Consider the following 19,733-nt stretch of genomic DNA (forward strand, 5'->3'; position numbering starts at 1 on the left):
TGGGTTTTCTAAAAATATTTAGATTTGATCCTTTCTTTTTTTTAATCTAGCAATCCCATAACCATCTTACAAAACACTCAGACATTGCTTATGCAAACAGCTTTTGTGTCTCCACATACATCAGTATGACAATAGGCTGAAATCTGTAATAGTTTTAATGGAATTATTGTGGGTAGAATCAGGGTCACCCTGTCTGAGAGTAGTGTAGATGCAAGGCCAGCCCTCATTCACACACACACACACACACACACACACACACACACACACACACACACACACACACACGTACTGTGCATACAAAGCTTCGATCTGCTTTAGTTGTATAAGCAGGGTTAGAGATTATTGTTGGAAGGGCAGGCAGACAGTCGTGACTTTAAAGTGCGTAATGTCAAAGAACAGACCCGACGCCCCATTTCTATTAGTCTTTACAATAATTAGTCTTCTTTTCAGACATTCTTAAGAGATTTTACCCTCACACTAATGGCAAAAGGAAAATAATGTGGTGTAACATTAAAATTTGCTATTTAACTCTTGGATAAAGGCACAGAGGGGAAGTGCACGTGATCCATTCCGGTCCTGGCCTCGTCACCGAGTCTCCATCCTTGACTGTGCTACTTTTCTCCTCTTCTATTCTAAATAAATGTCAAGCTCTCTTCCGTGCTGAGTGGTGCAGAGAATGGGAGGATTGGATGCTGTGGAAAGTGGGTCTTGTGAATGTAGGTCTCCGAGACAGTGTGTGTGTGGGTAAAGCAGGCTTACAGTAGTAATCCTCTTCACAGACACCCATCTGACTAGCAACAGGACGAGGTCCAGACAGACGCATGCACACTGGCGCGCGCAGATAAAGGGTTTGTCAGGAGGGAAATCTCACCCGTTACGTCTTTTTTAAAGGAAAAAACCCACACACAATAGTTCATTAATGGGTCATCGTATTACGACTTTCCTCTCAATATGTCCAAAATATCTCAAAATGGTGCTTTAATTATGTGTTCAGTGTGGTTATGATGCTTGCATTTAAGCTTTAAAATCAGAAATATAATAAAAGGGCTCCTCCAGGAAGCCAGGCAGTTTTTATTGGTTCCTGAAATTTGTCATTACCGCTTCCCGTCTGTGATGTCATCGGCCCGTTAATGACAGAGGTAGAGAGACTTTCATCCAAAAATAACCTTGAAAAAAAAAAGAAAGGAAGAAAAAAAACAGGCAATTTTAAAAGGCATAATGAGCCTGTAAGAACAAAGGCAATGAGTTATGACTCTGTTGGAGTCTGACTCATTTAGTCTCCGAAGGAAACGTTCTAACGATCCCCGACGTGACATCAAAGCCTGTCAGCGTCGCAAATCAAAGCACTGTTGACTGTGGAGGTCTGATAATGGAAACGCGCTCCTCAGCAAAACTCAATTCAAAGTTTTACAGACGCAAATCCGATATTCTGCCGGCTCAGACACAAGACGAGACAAGGGGAAAAAAATCATATTTGTATCTTTTTTTAATTATTTTTGTCGTTTCTTTGTTTTGCATTATATTAAGCAAAGTGCATCTTGTTTTCTTTTTCTCATCAACACATTGCACAATACATAAATAATGATGCATATAAAACGTCTTCATATTTACAATTAATAATATATTTATATATAACATTAAAATACATTTTTTTTCACTTCTTACTTTAATTAAATCTTAGTCGTTTAACAAACATAGTCCGTCAGAGTCCTTCTTTTAAAGTGTTCCTGCTCTGTGAACCACCGGAACCCCCGTTAAAAAGTGGGTGGAGTCTCGTGTGAGGGAGGGCGAGAGGAGGATGCGGGCGGCTGCTATCGGGTGTTGAAAATGACCTCCAGCCAGCACGGGCAGCTGCTGATGAACTGTCTGGTGTAGCACTGTCCCCAGCCCTTCACAAAGCTTATCTGAACCGTGAAGCCCGTCCGAGGCTGCTGCGTGAACTCGTGGTCGTTCGGCCTCTGCAGGCTGCCGGCCTTGTCATAGTCAAAAGCTTTGATGGAGAATCCGGGGAACACCTTGTGAACCAGCAGCGTGCGCGTGTCCGGGTTGTCCAGTGTGGCCGACTTGATGAAGATGGGATAGCAGCTGCGGTTGTAGACCCACACCCCGTCCGGCTCACGCGTCAGCTGGATGCCGTAGCCGATTTTCGCCCGCACCATCTGCACAAGCTGGGACTTGTTTTCGGAGCATAGCTGACCCAGGCAAAAGCCGTTCCCCTGAGGTAGATCATAGAAGATGTCCAGAGAGGCCTCCTGGACTGAGTAGAGGCGCCCGACGCGTGTCTTCTCCTCCCAGTAGGCGACCACGCACCAATGGGCCCGATCACCAGACTCCTGCATTGCCAGGGAATCTGAAGGAGACAGAAGGGGAGGAGATGGTCAGATCGGCACGGAGGCAGACGGAGAAAACAAAGCTTTACAGGTGTAAAGACGAGGGACAAGAGGAGCGGATAAAGAAGTGCTGAGATGACCAGAGAAATGTGTGGCTCCGTGATGATAAAATCAAATCACCGCTAAAGCCTTTGAGAGGCCTTTTGAGGCTGGTCTACATGCAACCAAGGGTAAACTGCAGCACGTGCGACGTTGTGGTGGAACAAACACGAAAGCCATCAAACACTTTTCCTGCGCACAAATGCAAAAACAAAGACAACAACTATTAATTGCACGTTCTCGGCCCGACCCCGAGTCTTCTAAATCCCTGTGAAAAGAAAAACTTCTTCCTTATCCCTTAAATTCTGCCGTAAAGGAAAACCACGCTGGAATTCCTGGAGCACAGACAAGAGAAGCAACTCCGAGACACTGGCGGGCAAGTGTCCACACGCAGTACAATATTTACCCAGGCATTAAATGCTTATCATCTGTCTGGCTCGCTGTATTTTTGTAGCGACGCAGCCAACAACACGCTGACGTCAACCGACAGCCCAGACTGTCTCTCTACGAAGCCCTGCAGCAGGAGACTGGAAACCATCTTAGACATACAAGGGTCCCATAAACACGCAAACTGTTCCCAACTATGGTGGAGCACGTGGCGCAGAGGCCGGCCGCTCCACCCAGCGTGGCGGTGCCTGAGTCGTTGACACGGCTGTCTAAAGTTTCCCCTGAGCATAAAAGAAGTGTAGCTTTGGCCCTGCTCCAGTTTCCAGTCCCAACACCCCTCCCTCCTGTGTGCCTCTCCCCCCCTTCATATCTCTATTCTACAGAAATCTGGCTCCCAGCTACTTCCAGCTAACAAAGTGGGAGCCAGTCAGGCGCGAGGGAAATGGAGGGAGACGGAGGGAGCGCGAGGGGAAAGACAGAGGGGGCGGTGCAAGGAAGAGAAGGAATGCTTTACGCATATTTCGGCTATTACTTTAGCAACTTTGCTTCCTTTCCTGACGTTCTTTAGCGCCTCCCGTGCTTCCAGGGGTCGTCAACTGATTGTTATAGCGTCTGTCAGCGCGGCGCGCACGCAAGCACTCTGGGCCCGCCCCGATGAAAGACGCATTCAAAGGTTAAGGCAGCTCTAGGAAAGGGAAATACATGTGCGAGGGGAAAAAATTAACAGAGCCCCATTTCAGTTCCCATCAGACAGAGACCCCCCCCCCCCATCTGGCGGTGGCTGTGAATGTAACTGGTAATTTGGAAGTCCCGTCTGAGACAAACTGCGACGTTAATGCGGTAGGATCTCTGCAGGCCCTCGCGAACTCACCGCGGCCTGTCATTAGCCTTCATTAGACACAAGGAGGGGGGTGGGAGACAACACTGGGAGAGGAGAGAGAGAGAGAGAGAGAGAGGGAGGGAAGGGAATGGGGGGCTGAAAGCATGCCTTCCATAAAACAAGAGGGGCTGTGTTCTTTGAAGTTGGTCAGAGCCGAGCCTCAGGGAGTATATCGTAAATCCGTCCTCTCGGGGTGCTGGGGGGAATTTCAGTACCCAGCTATCTCCTTTAGACTAAATGCAGGGGGAAGAGGCATTTATCTTGGAGATAAGAGACAGAACAAGTCTTTTGTGTCTCCAGGCTGGTGTCAGCCGGAGCCTCCGATCCCAGCGTGAGCTTTGCTCTCCGGTTTGCTTTGCGTGCAGGAACAGCCGGGATTGATAAGGAGCGAAGATGCGTCGGGCTTCCTTAACAGCTGACAGAGGGCCTGCTGGCAGAGCTCACCTGTGAGGCCCCCATGTATGTTTGCTATTGCTGAGAGAGACAGGGCCTGGCGTCAGAGGTCATTAGAGCAGGCTGCCTGTCTGAGCCTGTCATTGCAGCCTGAAAACACCCTGCTATTCAGGACGGCACTGGCTGCCCCGCTTCCCCTCCCTCGTCGCCTCTCCCCTCTGAAACTCAGACTGGTAGGAAGTGGGTACCGCAGAGGGGAGAAGAAGGAGCCGGGGATGAAAGGAAAGGGCTGAGGAGCGGCTGAAAAACAGCAGAGCCAGTTGCAACCTGATCGTCTCCTCTGTTGGGCCCTCCCATACTGGTTAACACGGTTCAAAGTCAGCCTTCCCAGCCTTGCAATGCCTGCATTTTTTTTCTGTTAGAATTCTACCCGCACGGCAAACGCAGATTACCGTGACATCACACGGATACTATTTTTATCGGTAGTCTTTTCAAGCGCCGCGGTTAGATAAGAGACCGTCAGGCTCAAACTGGTCCTGCAGGTAAACAAAAGTTTTGTGGGGGTTTTTTTGTTTGAAGCGCTTTGTCTGTTAGCAGAGACAGAGCCAGACGGGCAGGGCTGCTCCGCCTGCGGAGCCTCGCGAAGCCCAGCGGGGGGGCCCGCACCTCCTGAGCCGCGCCGCCGTCACCGCACACGGACACACAGCTGAGCGACGCCCGGTTGTCTCCATTAACTGAGTTTTAATTTTTAATCTGCTCTAGTTTGGGTTTTTTTTCCCCCAGCCTGCGTCCGCGGCGCCTCGAGTTACCGACTGACACTATTTGAGGTGATCGTCGCTCAGGTGTGTGTGTCAGACGGCGTCGTCTGTCCTGTCACCTCTGGCCCCCTGGACAATTACGTGGCTGCCTGTGGTGTCTGTCTCTGCATCTGTCTGGATGTCTGCCTATCAGTGCATTAGTGCGTCTATCAGGCTCTGCCCCCACCTGCCCGTCTGGCCTGGCTGGGTGTCTCAGGCTTCTCCTTGCTGGAGATAAGCAGCCTTGCTGGCAGCCCCAGGCCATCTGTCACCGCGGCCCTTTTTCGTCCTGCTGTGCCCCAGTCAGTTGTCTCAGTCTGGAGTGCCCCACAATAACCCCCCCACCCCCCACCCCCCTCCCCCAGAGACAAAAAACAAATAAAGACTTTCCTTGTTTGTCCATTACGCGCCATAAAGAACACTCTCTCGGACGTGGGAGACGCAGGAGCAGCTAAGTGTACGGCGCATCATGTGACCAGAGATAACCGCCATCGTTAAAGGGGCTTTACAAAATGTGAAGAAATGCACAAATTGTTAGCGACAAAGAAAAACTACAACCCCCCCACTGTTCTCTAGGCATTTAACAGATGATCAGCTTATGCTCTGCTAGGTAGGGGGTGGGCGAGAGGGGGAGGGGCTGTTAATATCCGCTATTAAATAAACATTTATGTGAAAAACCTAGAGTGTAAACAGGCTGATTTGGCAACTGGACACAAACCGCGAGCTCCCCCGCGGATCTCAACGGCCCGCAGTCTTTGAGAGCGGACGCCATATTAGCCGAGACAATCGGACATGCGTGAAGGGAGGAGGGGCGGCCAGAAAGACAGGGGGAAGGAGGGGGAGGGCGATGACAGACTGGGTGCTTCTCTCAGGGCCAGGAACACAGTCTGGAAAGGTTAATCATTACCTCTGTCTGACTCCGCGCGCACACGCCAGTTCACTGCTATACTTAGAGGGCAGCACATTCACAGAGGAACACACCTAGACACACACGCACGCACACACACACACTCAACCTTCACTCCTGGACACAACACTATCAACGTCAGTAAATAGTGAGGAGGCTCCTGAGGACTGTCTCGCATTGATCCGTGTGTGTGTGTGTGTGTGTGTGTGCGCGCGCAATGACCCTGTTGACAACACAAGCGCGGGCGCACACACACACACACACACACACACACACACACACACACACACACAGCGGGAGGGGACAGGAATGAAAAAAGGGAAGAAGGGACTCGTCGCGGTGCCTTATTTTCTGAGTCAACACCCACTCTGGAGCTGAGGAAAGTCTATTCCAAAGGTCAAGGGTCAACCCCGAGCCATTCCGCTCGTTCTCGCCTTAAACGTTCGGCCCCGAGCGCGTCCCCGGTAGTGACGCCCGCAGCATTTATCTCTCTGTGTTCGGAAAAAGTGTGTAGTGCGATTGATTTCTGTTAGTTAACAGCCTCCGAAAGAGTCTGTTGCCTGTGTTCCAGTTCTTCGGTGTCAGGAAATCCGATGACGGGCGACTCATTCCAAGTGTCATTATCCCGCATCAATATAACAACGCGGTCACGGGTGCGCAGGGCCAACGACTGCGCATGGACGGTTTGCCTATTCCTTACTGTTGCGTTGGATGATTTGAATTGTGTTCGCCGAGCCTTTTAAAGAGCCACGGAGAAGCGACAGCATCACTTATTAAAGGGAAACACAGGCACACAGACGGCTGCAGACAGAGGAAGTACCTCTTTAGGTGGCAGTTACATAAGACAACATGAAGGCCACCGCTCCTCTACCTCCCCCAGGTCTCAGGAAACCTAAATATGCCCTAATGGCAGGAAACCCTCACAGGGAAATGGCGTGGGTTCGCTATCTACAGATCTGCCGCCTCTTGCAGGGGCAGAGACGGGGAGAACGAGCTGCGGACACGCCATCTCTAACGTGAACCATCCGGCCCCAATCGGAGAGAAGATAAAGCGGAGAAATGTTTTCCTACAGCCTCCACCGATGGTGTAATTTTCTCTGACTGGATGTCTCTGCTGTAATTACACGGTCCGCATGTCTTAACGCAGCCCGAGCCTCACGTCTCTGCAGTTTCAGATAAAACGTGGGGACGTTTCACGCTTACTTCTGCACTTTCTACTGCAGCAGCACATTTTGGAGGACTTCTACTAGACTTTTTTTTCTGCCAGTGATAAATGATTCATTTCTCAGTAACTACCGCTGAGTTATTATTCCAACACTTCATCACACTGACACGCACGGTGGAGCAGATTTCCCAGGGTGACAGTACAAATAAACACAGGTTAGCTTGACGCCGGGTGCCAGACAGGCTGCGCTGACGTCATGAGATCACATTTGCAAGCACGGGCATCGCGGAGCCACGCGGCCTGGCCCGGTGGACGGGCCAGACGGGCTGACAGGAACAACCACACCGGAGCTAATAACAACACCACTAAGGCAGACAACCCACAGAGCCAGTTGTGCTCAGCCTGAGCTTTTGTCCTGTTATCAAGAAAACACACCTGTGTGTGTGTGTGTGTGTGGTTATACTGGACTGCAAACACTCGCACACACCTCTAGTCACACATGCACCCACACAAAAGACAGAATGATGACATGAATGAGCAGACAGGAGGGTGGAGACACACAGGGGTTCTCACACAGGAATGTCTCTGCACTTATTTCCATTTCCGCAAAAGGAGGCATTTCTCCTCTTTCCTTCTTCAAGCTCTCACACACACTGAGGTAATGTCAAATTCCACTCCCCCCCCCCAAAAAAAAAGAAAAACAATGTTAATCTTGTTCTGGGCTCCCCTCCAGCTCTGGCCCAGAGCCGAATCGGCATAACCCACCTTTCAATCAGCGCGTTAGAAAAACGCCTCTGTTGTGATGCTCCGAAATCACCAACGCAAACCCCCCCAAACACACACGGGGCCCCAGGCACATTTTCCTCCATCCTCCGCCATCCCAGTGTGCTGTTTTTTCGATTTGCGCAGCATAATGACACAGGGTGGGGAACAGAGGACAGCCAAAACCAAAATTAAGTCCCTTGCCAAGAGTCGGCTTGGCTGCCGTGCAAGGAAAGGAAGTGGGGAGTAATGAGAGATCCTGGCCCGGCACGGAGCAGCTCGGCTCAACGCACAGCTTCCAAATTACAGAGCGGAGCAGAACTGCCGGCCATACCTCCCTCCACCCAAAGCCGCCATCTTTGCTCACTCCTCACTGCTAAGTCGTCCCGTTTGGACAGAGGTATTTTTATTCCAAGGTACGTCTCATCCTAAGACGTACGTCTGCGGGCAAAACAAATGTTCTATTCTCCCCCCTGGTTGATGCACCCCAGTGTTTGTTTTCTGTCACCAAGAGGCCTCGGCTGCCTCCCCATCCGCTCGCCTTTTCCTCAAAGACATGAGGTCATATCCTGCGCGGCCCTTTCCTCTCCCCGCTAACCCAAACAAGTCAGGAATGCCTAAGGAGCGAGAGGAAGGGGGTGAGACGCGCAGGACCGGGGTCGTTCTGTTTCTAATTCGTTAGGGGGGAAAAACCCCAACCCTTGTAGGTAAAAGTGTCTGATTTTCAGAAGGAAATGGAATGCTTCTGGAATCATTTTCAGGGAATTTGTTCCAATAAAACTGTGGGAACAAGCAGGAATTGCCAAAACGCTCGTAAGTCGTGCTTTTGTTGGTCAACGCGAGATGTTTCTGCTGCCGGTTTAGCGATCTGCGCCTTGGCGAAACTCACAGAAAACAAGGCCGAGAAGCCAAACGCATGGAAAAGTTGTCCGTGCTCCTGGTGGGGCTGGAATGTAATTAGAAGCTGACTTCCTGTTCACAACAACGGCAGCAACAGCAACATTCGGATTTCATCTCGGCCCAAATCAGGTCGTTTCTTCCGCTTCCACATGACAGCAGAACTCGTCTGATTTAATGAGCCGAGGTGCCGAGACTAAATTTAATCTCCGTCAGAGCCCCTGATGAAGGTTATACTTCCAGCCGATTCACTGGATGACTAATTGACTGACTGAAGGGCTGGCAGACTGTCTGTCGAGTGAGGTGACTGCTCGCTGGTGTAAGAATACAACGCGGGCCTAAATTTAACCAGCAGTGGGAGGAAGCGCCTGTGTGACAGTCGGCCGTGAGCCAGGGCTCACACCGGGTCATTTTATCTCACCCCCCCCCCGGCTTGTTGTGTACGTGTGTGAAAAATGCATGTGTGTGCGTGCGTGTCACCGCAGCCTCACCGGATCCTCTTACACGCAAGCACTCTGGGTCAGTCCCCGATGGCACCAGCAGGCACGCCACCCACACACATGCACACACCCACACACACACACGTCTATAAACTAGCCTTCAAAGAGGACCAGGGTGTCCACACTATGGCTGAGTACTGGTCCTCAGAGGTTGGATTAAAATATGTCTGGTTTACAGGCAATAAGAATATGAGTAGAGATCAAATGATATTCATAATCTTAGATTTTAATTTTTCCCCAATGCTAAAAGGCAACTTGCAGTACCGCTATAGACCCTCGGGGGCAGTGTTGGACACTAACAGAGGAAGCGAGACAGAAAAAGAACATCAACCTCTCATCTATAGCAGGAGTAAGCTGGTAGAAAAATGGCTCGATTGATTTGTCAACCCATTTCTGTCTCCTTCATTTCCAGACTTCACACATCCCTCCGAATGAAGCCATGCTACTGATCTGAGGGTCAAAGGCGTTAGGTCTGATCTTAGCGGACAAATATCCGTTCGAATGCTAGTCAAATATTACTCAACATGCTGCGGATTCATGACCAAACAATCCAGGGCTCTCTCTAATCCCATGTTCGGATCCCGTTGCCTCCCTCTCCCGCTCTCTCTCCTCGGTTCCCAGGTGAATCTAAAACCCGTCAGAACCGAGATCAGCACCTCGACACCCAGGCTCCAGGCCTCCGGCCACCAGCCCCCACTCCTCCTCTCTCCGCTCTGTTCCAAGTTGATGACGTGAGCCAGCAAGAGCAGCTTTGGAGCTGGTAGCCTGGCAGGCAGCCTAGTTTGCATTTGTGCTTGTCGCTGTCGCCACTCGCTTAACTCCTTACAGGCTGGAGGGGCCGCGGTGAGACGGAGAAAAGGGGGGAAGAGGTTATCTCCTAACGATTCCTCTATGAGGGATGAATGAGTTGGGGGTAATTTGCAAGCCTGGCCAAGGTCAAATTTAAAAGAAGGTTGGACAGAGCAGCTTTTTTGTTCTCAAAGTTCCAGGAGTTCTGCTCACACAAAGAACACAAGTCTCGCTGGCTGAGTCTCCCCCCAGAGCCACCCTCCTCTCTCCCTTCTTCCTCTCTGTAAATATGTCTGGAGAAGAACATAAAAAGGGCAGAGCAAGTGAATTAGAAGGTCAGCAGCAGGCCTCGGGGAGAGCCATGTTTCTTTTGTCAGGGCCCCAGGGGGAAGGGGGGGTGGGGGTGTGGAAGTAGCAATGGAGCAGCTTTTGCTTTCTTTTTTGGGTACTGCCAGGGAAATCACTAGGGCAGAGCGCTTTGGCCGTTCTGCTTCGGGCTGTTCTGCCTCTTTCCGTAAGGAGGTCCATTCACTGGAGGGTCAGCCGCTGCCACCGTGTCGTCTTTGCCAGGAAGGAAAACAGGGGAGGGGTTGGGGGTTTGTGTGTATGGCTTGCAGGGAGCAGGAGGGAGGGAGCGTGGGGGCACCTGTAAAGACTCAAGTTCTTGGGTTTCACTGTTTGAAATGGGTCTAAAATGTGTCTTAGGGGGTGCTTTAGGGCTGTTTCAGGGGCCCGACTTTACAGCACTTTTGACCCGGAACAGACAAAAATAAAGAAGTTCCTAAACTTCCTGCACTTGCAACGCACCTGAAGGCCCGTGGCGCAACCATTTCAGCCACGGTGAAACCGCTGCCGAGACTTGGAGGAACCATTTCTCGCTATTTCTTGTCGATAAACCCAAGACGGTTGCGTCATGGCTGCAGATGAGACTATAAGGCTGGCGGGTTCGGGGGGAAAGGCCCCGCAATTGCAACAATCCCCAAGGTTGCACAAAGGGTTCATCTAACTGTTTATTGTCCACTTGACAGGTGGGAAAATTGTAGTCCTCTGTTCTGCTAAGCTTGCTACAGTTTCTTCCCCCATCTAAGGACATCTACATGCATGCAGGCGAGCTAACCCGCCACCCCCAAACAAAGGAGGGGAGAATGGGCAGCCAACACCAACTGACATAAAACAGGCTTTAAAGGCACAGTAATGAGAACCATCTGAGGACGGAACAGCACAGAGCAAAGCGAGGCGGCAGAGAGCAACCTCTTTTTCTCATCAACGCCATCTTATTCTGCAGCCTCGGGACAGGGCGCTGGGTGAGCAAGGCGAGGCTGCCAGAGGGGATTATGGGAGAAAACAGGGAAGCCTGAGACACATCCCGCATTGGAGATGACAGAGAGAAAGGCATCTCTCGGTTTCCTATCCACGCCCGACCCCAGAGGAGAGCTGTCCACACAGACATGGTGTACCCAAAAACAGACCCAAACAAACACTCGCATGTCAGTTGAAGACACACACACACACACACACACACACACACACACACACACACACACTAACATTTCTCATAATAGCGCACGCAGAGAGCAAATTCTCCAAACAACTCTTTGGCATGTTTGTCTTCCATTACAACATAACACGGAAAGGCACGAGATGAGGAAGGGATGAGACGAGGAAAGGGGAGAGGAAGAGAGGAGCGTTGTTCAAAGAGCCAGAAGGGAGGAATTTTATGTGGATGTGGGAGAAATACACCACCCACCCTTTTTTTTATTACAGAGGGGAAGCAGGGGCCCCACAATCACTGCCTCATCATCACAAGTATGGAGGGGAGATGTGAGCTGGGGGGAAGGTGCAGAAGAAGGAAAAGAAAACAGGGGAACGAGGAAAAAAACAGGAGAGTGAAGACAAGGAAGCAATGCATACCTGAGAGCCCCACAGGGGCCGAGTATGTCGTTCCCCCAGTGTCACTGGATGAAGGTCCAGAGTCTGGAGAATCTAAAAGGAGGAGAGAGACTGTGAATTAGCATTGGTGTGTTTGAATGTGTGTGTGTGTGTGTGTGTGTGTGCGACGGGAGGCAAAGCAACAGCTGCGAGTCTGTCAATCAATCCTGTGAAATCAATGCCTGATGAAGACGCTGACGACGGAGCTCGCGCTCTCGCACAGCGAGAGGACTTACAGAGGCGAGTTCCTTACACCCCTGATAATCCCCCATAATCCACTGCTTCAAGAGGAATGTTAGCCTCACAACTCTGCACAGACGGGCTGCTCATCTGGAAAGAGACGTATTCTTTTGGCTGATGGCTGAGGTGAAGGGTTCTGGGTGGGAGACTTCTGATCCCCTCTCAGTAATCAAACACAGACATTAGACGGCTGCAGCGCCACATTCGGAGTCTCGCCGCATAATTCCCGCTCACTTCGCTGAAAATATCTATAAATCCGGCCCTAATTGGAAACCACCGGCCGTTTAAAGGGTATTCTTGGCTACTTTGGCTGAAAAAAGGGAGTCTTGAGGGCAGATTTTCCTCACAAAGAGACAAGAGAAAATGACTCCCCCTTCCACCCTCTTTGCATGTGAATGCGTCGCTCCCACCGAGGCCCTTGATGTGAGCTCTTCTCAACATGGCACCTGAATAGAGCTCAACAAAGAGCCCGTGTCAGTGGTCTGCCCTCGTATTCACCAGCGACGCTCTAATTTGCAGCAGCATTGCCGGCTAGAGTTGACATCTGTCTTATTGGCCTCGTGTCTGACCGGGCGGAGCCACAGAAGGTCTGAAGTGAAGACTGGACGTCCCCGCGTGGACGGTGCCGGCGTGGCGTTTGCCAAGCCTGCCTGCCGCCAGCCCTGCGCCCGGGCAGCAGATCACAGCTGAACCGCAGGCTCCAACAGGAGAATCGGGGAGGGGGGGGGAGGGGGCAAACAGCGCGTGATTTATATTCCCCAGAGCTGAAAACAAGGCTGCATTTTACGTCTGGGCCGCTTTCATATCGACCGCTGCCGCCGCCGCCCGCTGCTGCCGGAGCGGACGGGCACCCTGGCACGCACAGCCGCACTTCCTGCTGCTCGCCGCCGCCATAAAACCGTCGTGGCAGACTCCGGCGTTTTCCCGCGTCGTGCCGATTTCCACGGGCTGAGACGGCGTACCTAAAGTTAACTATGCAGGATTTTCTGAATGTCAGGGCGGTTTGAAATAGCTCGATATGAAGCTAATAACTGTAACATCCTCCAGTAATGGGAGGGTTGATGAGTGACAGACTTGCAAAGCCCCGGGGCACAAGCCCTGTCTTTCTGCATGATAAGCTCTTCTGTCCTCGGTGTGTGTGTGTGTGTGCGTCTGCTCCATTGTCTTATTAATGTACGTCTTTCACCCCCCCCCCCCCCCCCCCTCCCCCTCCGCCCTCGCCGGTGCAGACAGACAGAGACAGCCGCCTTTGATTAACCACGACTGCAGCTGCACTCGCTCACTGCTACCAAATGAGGAAATGGGATGGAATAGGTGAAACCTTTTCACCTCTTTTTGCAAAAATGCAGAAGAGGCGTGCGGGGCCACAGAAGCGTTTGTTTTTTTTAAATTTGATGCTCTAAAACGCATTCAGAGAAAACATTAGCCAAGCTGGGGATCACCGAGTGTCGCTTCATTTACAGCGCTTATGCAAATTCTGCACGCGTTTGATGGTTTGTCAATAGAGACTAAATACATTTTTCCTGCACAGGAAGTGGGATTTGATGCCTTTTCCTCCCGTGGAGCTTTGATCTGCAGCGTTCGGCCCGTCCCGATTGGCTGAAAACACATTTGTCCCTTTGCTGAAGTGGACGTGAAACTTCGGTAAAAGCTAAATCTATTCTAGGATACCGGCACGGTTGGCATGGCTACGTTGAGCAAGAACCACAGCGTCACCGAGGACCCAGAGGAAACGCTGACACGCCACGAGTATCTGTTAGTTCCTGGAGAGGTGTTTCAGGAACCAGAAGTACCCAGACAAAACAGAGAAGAGCAGCTCAGGCGACAGGGGGCTTTGAAGGGCCGCAGCTGCAGCTGCAATGACTTCCTATTGTTTCCACTCACTGAAAACGACTTTCTCCTTCTCCTGGCCCACCGGCTGTTCCCCTGACCCATTATTGTTTCCCTCCCGCACTGACGCACGCACGGCAAGACGGATGAATGAGCGCCGGCACTGGGGAGCGTTTAAGGAAATTAAAAACTCTCAGGTCCAGCATGTGCATCCACGTCTCAGCAAACCTGAGCGCTGCGTTTCTGATGACGGCCTGAAATCCAACACACACACACACACACACACGCGCTGACTTAATGGGCGGCAAATCAATCCGATGCTACTTTTCTGAGGGGGGGTAGGATGACAACCGCAGTGGTCTGGCACAGGTGGGCCCACAAAACAATTTGGCAGGAAACTTGTGGAGGGGGTGGGGGAGAGACATGTGTAAACAAATAGTCTCTTCCTGTCTCTAAAACAAACTGGTCCAAACACAGACGAGGGACGGTGACACACACCCACAGGCCGCCAGCCTTCCACTCTAATCTGCTGATTAATTCGGCTGATTAGGTCTGGCCCGGCTCTGCAGCGTGCAGCAGACAGACGGACAAACAAACACGCACGCACGCACGCACACACACACGACCCCGCCACCGTCACCCCGGTGACACCGGCGCTTCTGCCCGTCTCGCCGCTACCATAAATCACCACATCGGCTCATTGTGACGTTTCACTGCGCCCATTTCCACACAGACAGACGTTTTTAAAAGAAGAAGCTGGAGCTCACCTGGTGGTTTTAGATAGTCCATGGGATAGCGCGAGTATGGAGGAGGGGGGGACTCTGCGCGGAGGAGAGAAAGCAGAGCATGAGAACAGAATAAAATAACAGACGGGAGAGATCTAAAGTTTATGATAAGAGTTGTCATTCTTCTGGGAAGCGGGTTTGTGTCTGTCAGTTCAGCTGAGGAGAGGCAGGCAGAGGCCGGCCGGGCGGCTATTGCCTTTCATTGGCAGGCAGATAAACAGGGGGCCGCCTGGCGCCAGGAGGGCCACTATCAGCGTCTAGGACAAACTGAGATACGGGCCTCTTTTGGCCCGGTGCGCCAAGCAGGCAGGCGAGCGCGCACAGGCACGCACGCACGTACACACACACGCCTTGGAAACTTCAGTGGAAAGACTGCAAAGCTCGGTGCGATCGCGTCTGCCAATTGTGAAATGTTGAGAAAACAGACGGGCGGTTTGAAATTAGTTGAGCATTCGGATTAAAAGTCATATGGAGGTTTCAAAATCAGCACGCGCGCGTCATTTAACGGCGGGGCGCTTCAGGAGCGCGGGTGGCTGCGACTGATTTAATGAAACGTGTCACAAAATCTAATTTGATGGCGCTGAAGAGTGAAAAACGGCGCTTGGCACGTTTTCAACGCCAAGTGCGGAGACACGAGCGTGATGTCATCCGAACCGGTCTACGCGAGAAATCCCGGGTCCCCCAACCGCAGCCAGGGCGAGAGACTGGACTTGAGAACTTTCTGACGGAGGCGATCCGGACTCACCGAGTTCGCAGAGTCGGCTCATGTGGTGCGGGTTGCAGCAAACCAGCTCCGGGTTGATTTTCCCATAGGATTCACAGCAAGACAGCCTCTTCAGCTCCGAGGAATGCCTGAGGTCCGGCCACCTGAACACTTTGTAGAGCAGCATGGGGAGAGAGTAAGACTGTTGGCCCACTTTGGCGTCCACTTTGCCGGGCAGGAGCAGGCAGGGGCTTCGGGCGCCCCCCTTGGACTCCACCGCCTGCAAAAGCGCCTCTAATTGTTTCTCCTTGATCTTTTTCAGTATGGAGTGGGTCAACGCCTTCAGTTCAGCCTCCGACCCGGCGTTAGACTTGGCCACCTTTGTTGTCTTGCCCATGCAGCAGCCCCCGGAGCCATGCGTCCCTCTATCCGTCTCCCCGTCGCCCTCCACGGGCGCACGGCTCCTCCAGAGTCGCCGGACGAGCCCCGATCGTTTGGTCCTAAACATGCGGGACGAAAAGAGGGTTTCCCGGCTAAAAAACGAGCATGGTGTCCGCAAATCATGAAGATTCCGGGATCCGAGTCCAGGCAATGACAAGCAGCCTGAGAAAATACCGTGGAAAAGCTGGGAACTTGAGAAGCAGAGGGAATCTGTAGCATGCGCCAGAGTCTGTCGCCGTCTTCTGGGTCTGGATCAGAGGAAAAGCGGCGGATGTTTGACGGGACGGTCAGATCGTCCTCTGTGGATCAGCAACCATCACCCCCTCCCCAAGGGTTTAAGGCTGACCTACAGTGGCGAGAACATAGGAGACGAACCTGCCCCAGCACGGCGACATGCAGCCCCGGACGTGCGTGCTTCAGTTGTGCAGCCTGGTGTCGCCGTCTGACCCGTTCCCCAGGCGGTTTTCAGCAAGAAAACACCGTCAAAACATGTTTCTACAACGTGCCGCGGCTGTGGTGGGAATTAGACAAACTGGGGCCTAATTAAGCGGACAAGCATTCGCAGTTTTCCCCGTGAAAAAGCGGAGCTCGGCCGTCTCCAGGAGCATTAATCCACAGAATCCTTGATCCGACCGCGCAGAGCAGCGCAGGATTTTCTATCCGCGATCGTCCTGGAAAACCGCCACTCTTCCGCGGAGGATGTGGCAAGAATGAGCCTGGTCAGGAGTCAGGGAGCAGATCCAGCCACGGATCTCTCACTCGGTTAGAAGAGAGAGAGAGAGAGAGCGAGGGGGGGGGGGATCGAGCGAGAGAGACCCTCGGGTTACGCGTCCGCTCTCCGACGCCTCGCAGCCGCGTCCCCTGGAATAAAACAATCCGAGCTCGGTCGCGAAGTTTTCTGCGTGTGGCTGTGGAAGGAAGCGAGCCGACGAGTGATCTGAGAGGGGGGCGGAAGGCTCTCCGTCTGGAAATGAGGAGGATGGTTTGGGTGCCCTTGCTCCGTCTCCAGTCTCCAGTGCGCATTGACGCGCCCGGTCACGTGTGCGTCTAGACACCCTGTCGCTTAAAAGAAATGTGATTGTGTTGCGCAAACAACAGATCAAGCGGAGCCCACAGCGAGCCGGCGCGCACGCACACACGCAGACAGACAGACGGGGACGCACGAAAAAAAAAAACTAGTAAAACAGAAAAGCAAAGTCGTCGTTTCCTGGAAAAAAAAAGAAAAATAAAACTTGGTGAGAAAATCTACACGGAACGATACAAAGTCTGTGTCATTAAAGGAGCTTAACAGTAAAATCGAAGAACAAAACTTTTTTTTTTAAAATACCCAAATCGTGTTTTGTATCATTTCACAGCTTTATTTGGACAGATTTGAGGTCGCGATAGTTCGGGTAAAAATCCAATTTATTCAGTTATTTCCAATGCGAGTGTTTAAATTTACATTCAAATCCCCCAAATCACATTTAGTGCGTCATCATCAACTCGGGGAAAGACGCGTCCGCAGCCCTGACGGCGTTTGTCGCCTCTCATAATCCGAACCTGCCCCCATTTAACTGGTTTTGCTGCAGGTCAAAGTTTATGGGCTGTCTCGCCTTACATGTGGGAAAGGGAGAGAAAGAGACGTTACGCCAGTTAAACCGAACTCGGGGGGGCCGTGAAGACCCTGTGGCCCCCCGCCCTGCCCGGAGCGCGGCTGAGAGCGCGCTGCTGCCGCCCTGTGGCGGTTTGGCTCCCAGGCGCAGCGAATGCACCACGAGTCCCCCTCCCCCCCCCTTCCCGGCCATCTGACAGGATTCTACTGGTGGATTAGCTCAAGCGTGGCCCAGAACCACCCAAAGGCCCCCGTTCCCATGAGCCAGAGGTTGTTTTAGCTTTGGACTAATAATTATACGTGTCTCCTCTGTAGCCTAATTGCGCTCCCCAGACAGAGTGGTCCGGGGGAGGCTGTTTGGCTGCAGGGCAGGGAGTGGGGGGGTGGGTGCTGATAATGCTGACGGGGAAGATGAGAGTGACTGGGGCTCATCCCCACTTTTTTCTGCCCCAGGATCCCCCCCCTCCCCCCCACTGGCGCCACCACGCAAACGAGGGCCCGATCGCGGGGAGCCCAGAGGACTGAACCCGAGTCTGGAAGCAATCAGGCAGCAGGGGAAGCCTGTCAGGGAGGGACGGTGGATGCAGACCCAGCCCCTCTCCCCGCATGTCCCCGCCCTTTATGACCCCCCCCTTCCCCATTTCAGCCTCACTGTATTTTAATCTGTATTTTAAACCAGTGAAAACTCAACATTTCTCCACTTTACACCCGTTTCCTTCTTTAAAGAGTCTTTTTCACGCTGCTCTCAACTTTTAGGCGTGAGTGAAAGTAGATCCTTTAATTAAAAACCGTCCACGCTCGGCTGTCCCCTCGTCTCCACGTGTCCTTTGACCAAGTGGACTGTGGTTCTGTCATAGAATCGGGAATATTCTGGGCGCTCCAGACACAGTGGAGTAAACCAGCACATTGGGGGAGAAAGGCTAATTAATATTCCAGATAGCACTCCAGGCCGTTACTATAATTTATTGACACAGCCGCTGCTTCCAGACAAGGGGTCATGCATATGCAATCAAACGGGCCGATTCTGTCTGAACCGCGGCGAGCTCGCCATCGAGATAAGGACAACAAAATAAGTCAACTTTAATTAAAAAAGATAACGGAGGCTTCTCCTCTTCCAACGGTTTGATAAAGGAAACAGCCTGAAAACCACCTGCATTGGTAAATGTAACATCCTAACGATAATAATGGTGAACCCTGGCGTGAAGTTTCATCCTTTCCTAATCCTAAAATGCATCCATGTCAGTTTCAGAGCGGCTCACGTTTGCCCAGATGGTGGTAGGAGACACTCGTTTGGCCAAATCTCGATTCCGTTCACCAGAGAGTCGGGGAAAAGCCTTAAAGTGGCGAATATTGGGCTCTGAGTTAGGAAGATGAGTTCTGATTCAACCGGTCGGTGACTGATGAGAACGCTCTGTGTGGTTAAAGCTTCCTTCTGATGACTTAGGAAAACTCTTCTCAAACAATCAGAAGATATTGGAAATTAGTGCAAATAAATCCCAGACGTTCATCTAACAGGCCCAGAGGCTGCAGCTGCCGTCCCCACAGCAGAAAAAGGAAACTCACTTATACCCCCCCCCCCCCCCCCCCCCCCCCCCCCCCAACTGTTGGATGTTCACCATATTTCCCAACAACCAGGAAGTGGTAGCTGTTCCGCTGGGCAGGATGAACGGGGGGACGGCTGCCATGGCTCCATCCTCCAGGCCTCGGCCCCCAGCCCCCAGGTTCCTGCGCTCCGCTTCTTTGACGTCCTGCCGGCACGTGGATCCACGGTCTCACCTTGACCTTGAGGCAAACGCAACAGCGACCTCTAAAAGAAGTAACCCCCCTCCCCCCCACCACCACACACACACACCATTCATCTCCCTGCTGTCATCTAAAACAGGAACGCCAACACACACGTCTGACCAAGGAGCCCCCCCCCCACCATCTGGTGGAGGTCTAAGGGAGATGAAAGCAGGTGAGCCAGCGTTCGGGCGGTCTGACCTCAGGCGGCGCCTCACTGTAACCAACAAGACCCCCCTCAACGGAAACACGCCGAGTTTTACATGAAACGACTCCCATTATGTCGGCGGAGAGAGTGAGAGACTTTCAGCCATGGAAATCGATACAGCGGAGAATAAAAGGCATGAAATTCTCCAGGGAAGTGGGAGACCCGGCCACAGTGGGGGCCTTTGTGCCGTCAACTTTTCCCCCCAGAGTGGTTTCATGCCTGCGTTTTGTGCTGCCTCTGCGGCAGCCAGGGCAACAAGGGGCGCCCAGTCCTGCAGCGCCCTGCGTATTCATGAGCGGCGGCGTCTAGACACCCAGG

General features: G+C 52.2%; 1 protein-coding gene across 2 annotated transcripts; it reads right to left on the bottom strand.

The window, feature by feature from the left end:
- Positions 1–1,468: 1,468 nt before the first annotated feature.
- smad7 (SMAD family member 7) lies at positions 1,469–17,992 on the bottom strand. Of its 2 annotated transcripts, XM_057019902.1 has the most exons (4): positions 15,436–17,822; positions 14,673–14,726; positions 11,818–11,889; positions 1,469–2,350 (listed from the first exon to the last, which is right to left on the bottom strand). In XM_057019902.1, the coding sequence occupies exons 1-4, from the start codon at positions 15,899–15,901 to the stop codon at positions 1,812–1,814; spliced, it is 1,131 nt and encodes a 376-aa protein (XP_056875882.1). In that variant the 5' UTR covers positions 15,902–17,822; the 3' UTR covers positions 1,469–1,811. The 2 variants fall into 2 exon arrangements, with proteins under 2 accessions (XP_056875882.1, XP_056875883.1); XM_057019903.1 differs by lacking the exon at positions 14,673–14,726 and having other exon boundaries at positions 15,436–17,992.
- Between the last annotated feature and the right edge of the window lie 1,741 nt (positions 17,993–19,733).

Source organism: Takifugu flavidus, chromosome 20, assembly GCF_003711565.1.
Source record: "Takifugu flavidus isolate HTHZ2018 chromosome 20, ASM371156v2, whole genome shotgun sequence".
Taxonomy (NCBI): domain Eukaryota; kingdom Metazoa; phylum Chordata; class Actinopteri; order Tetraodontiformes; family Tetraodontidae; genus Takifugu; species Takifugu flavidus.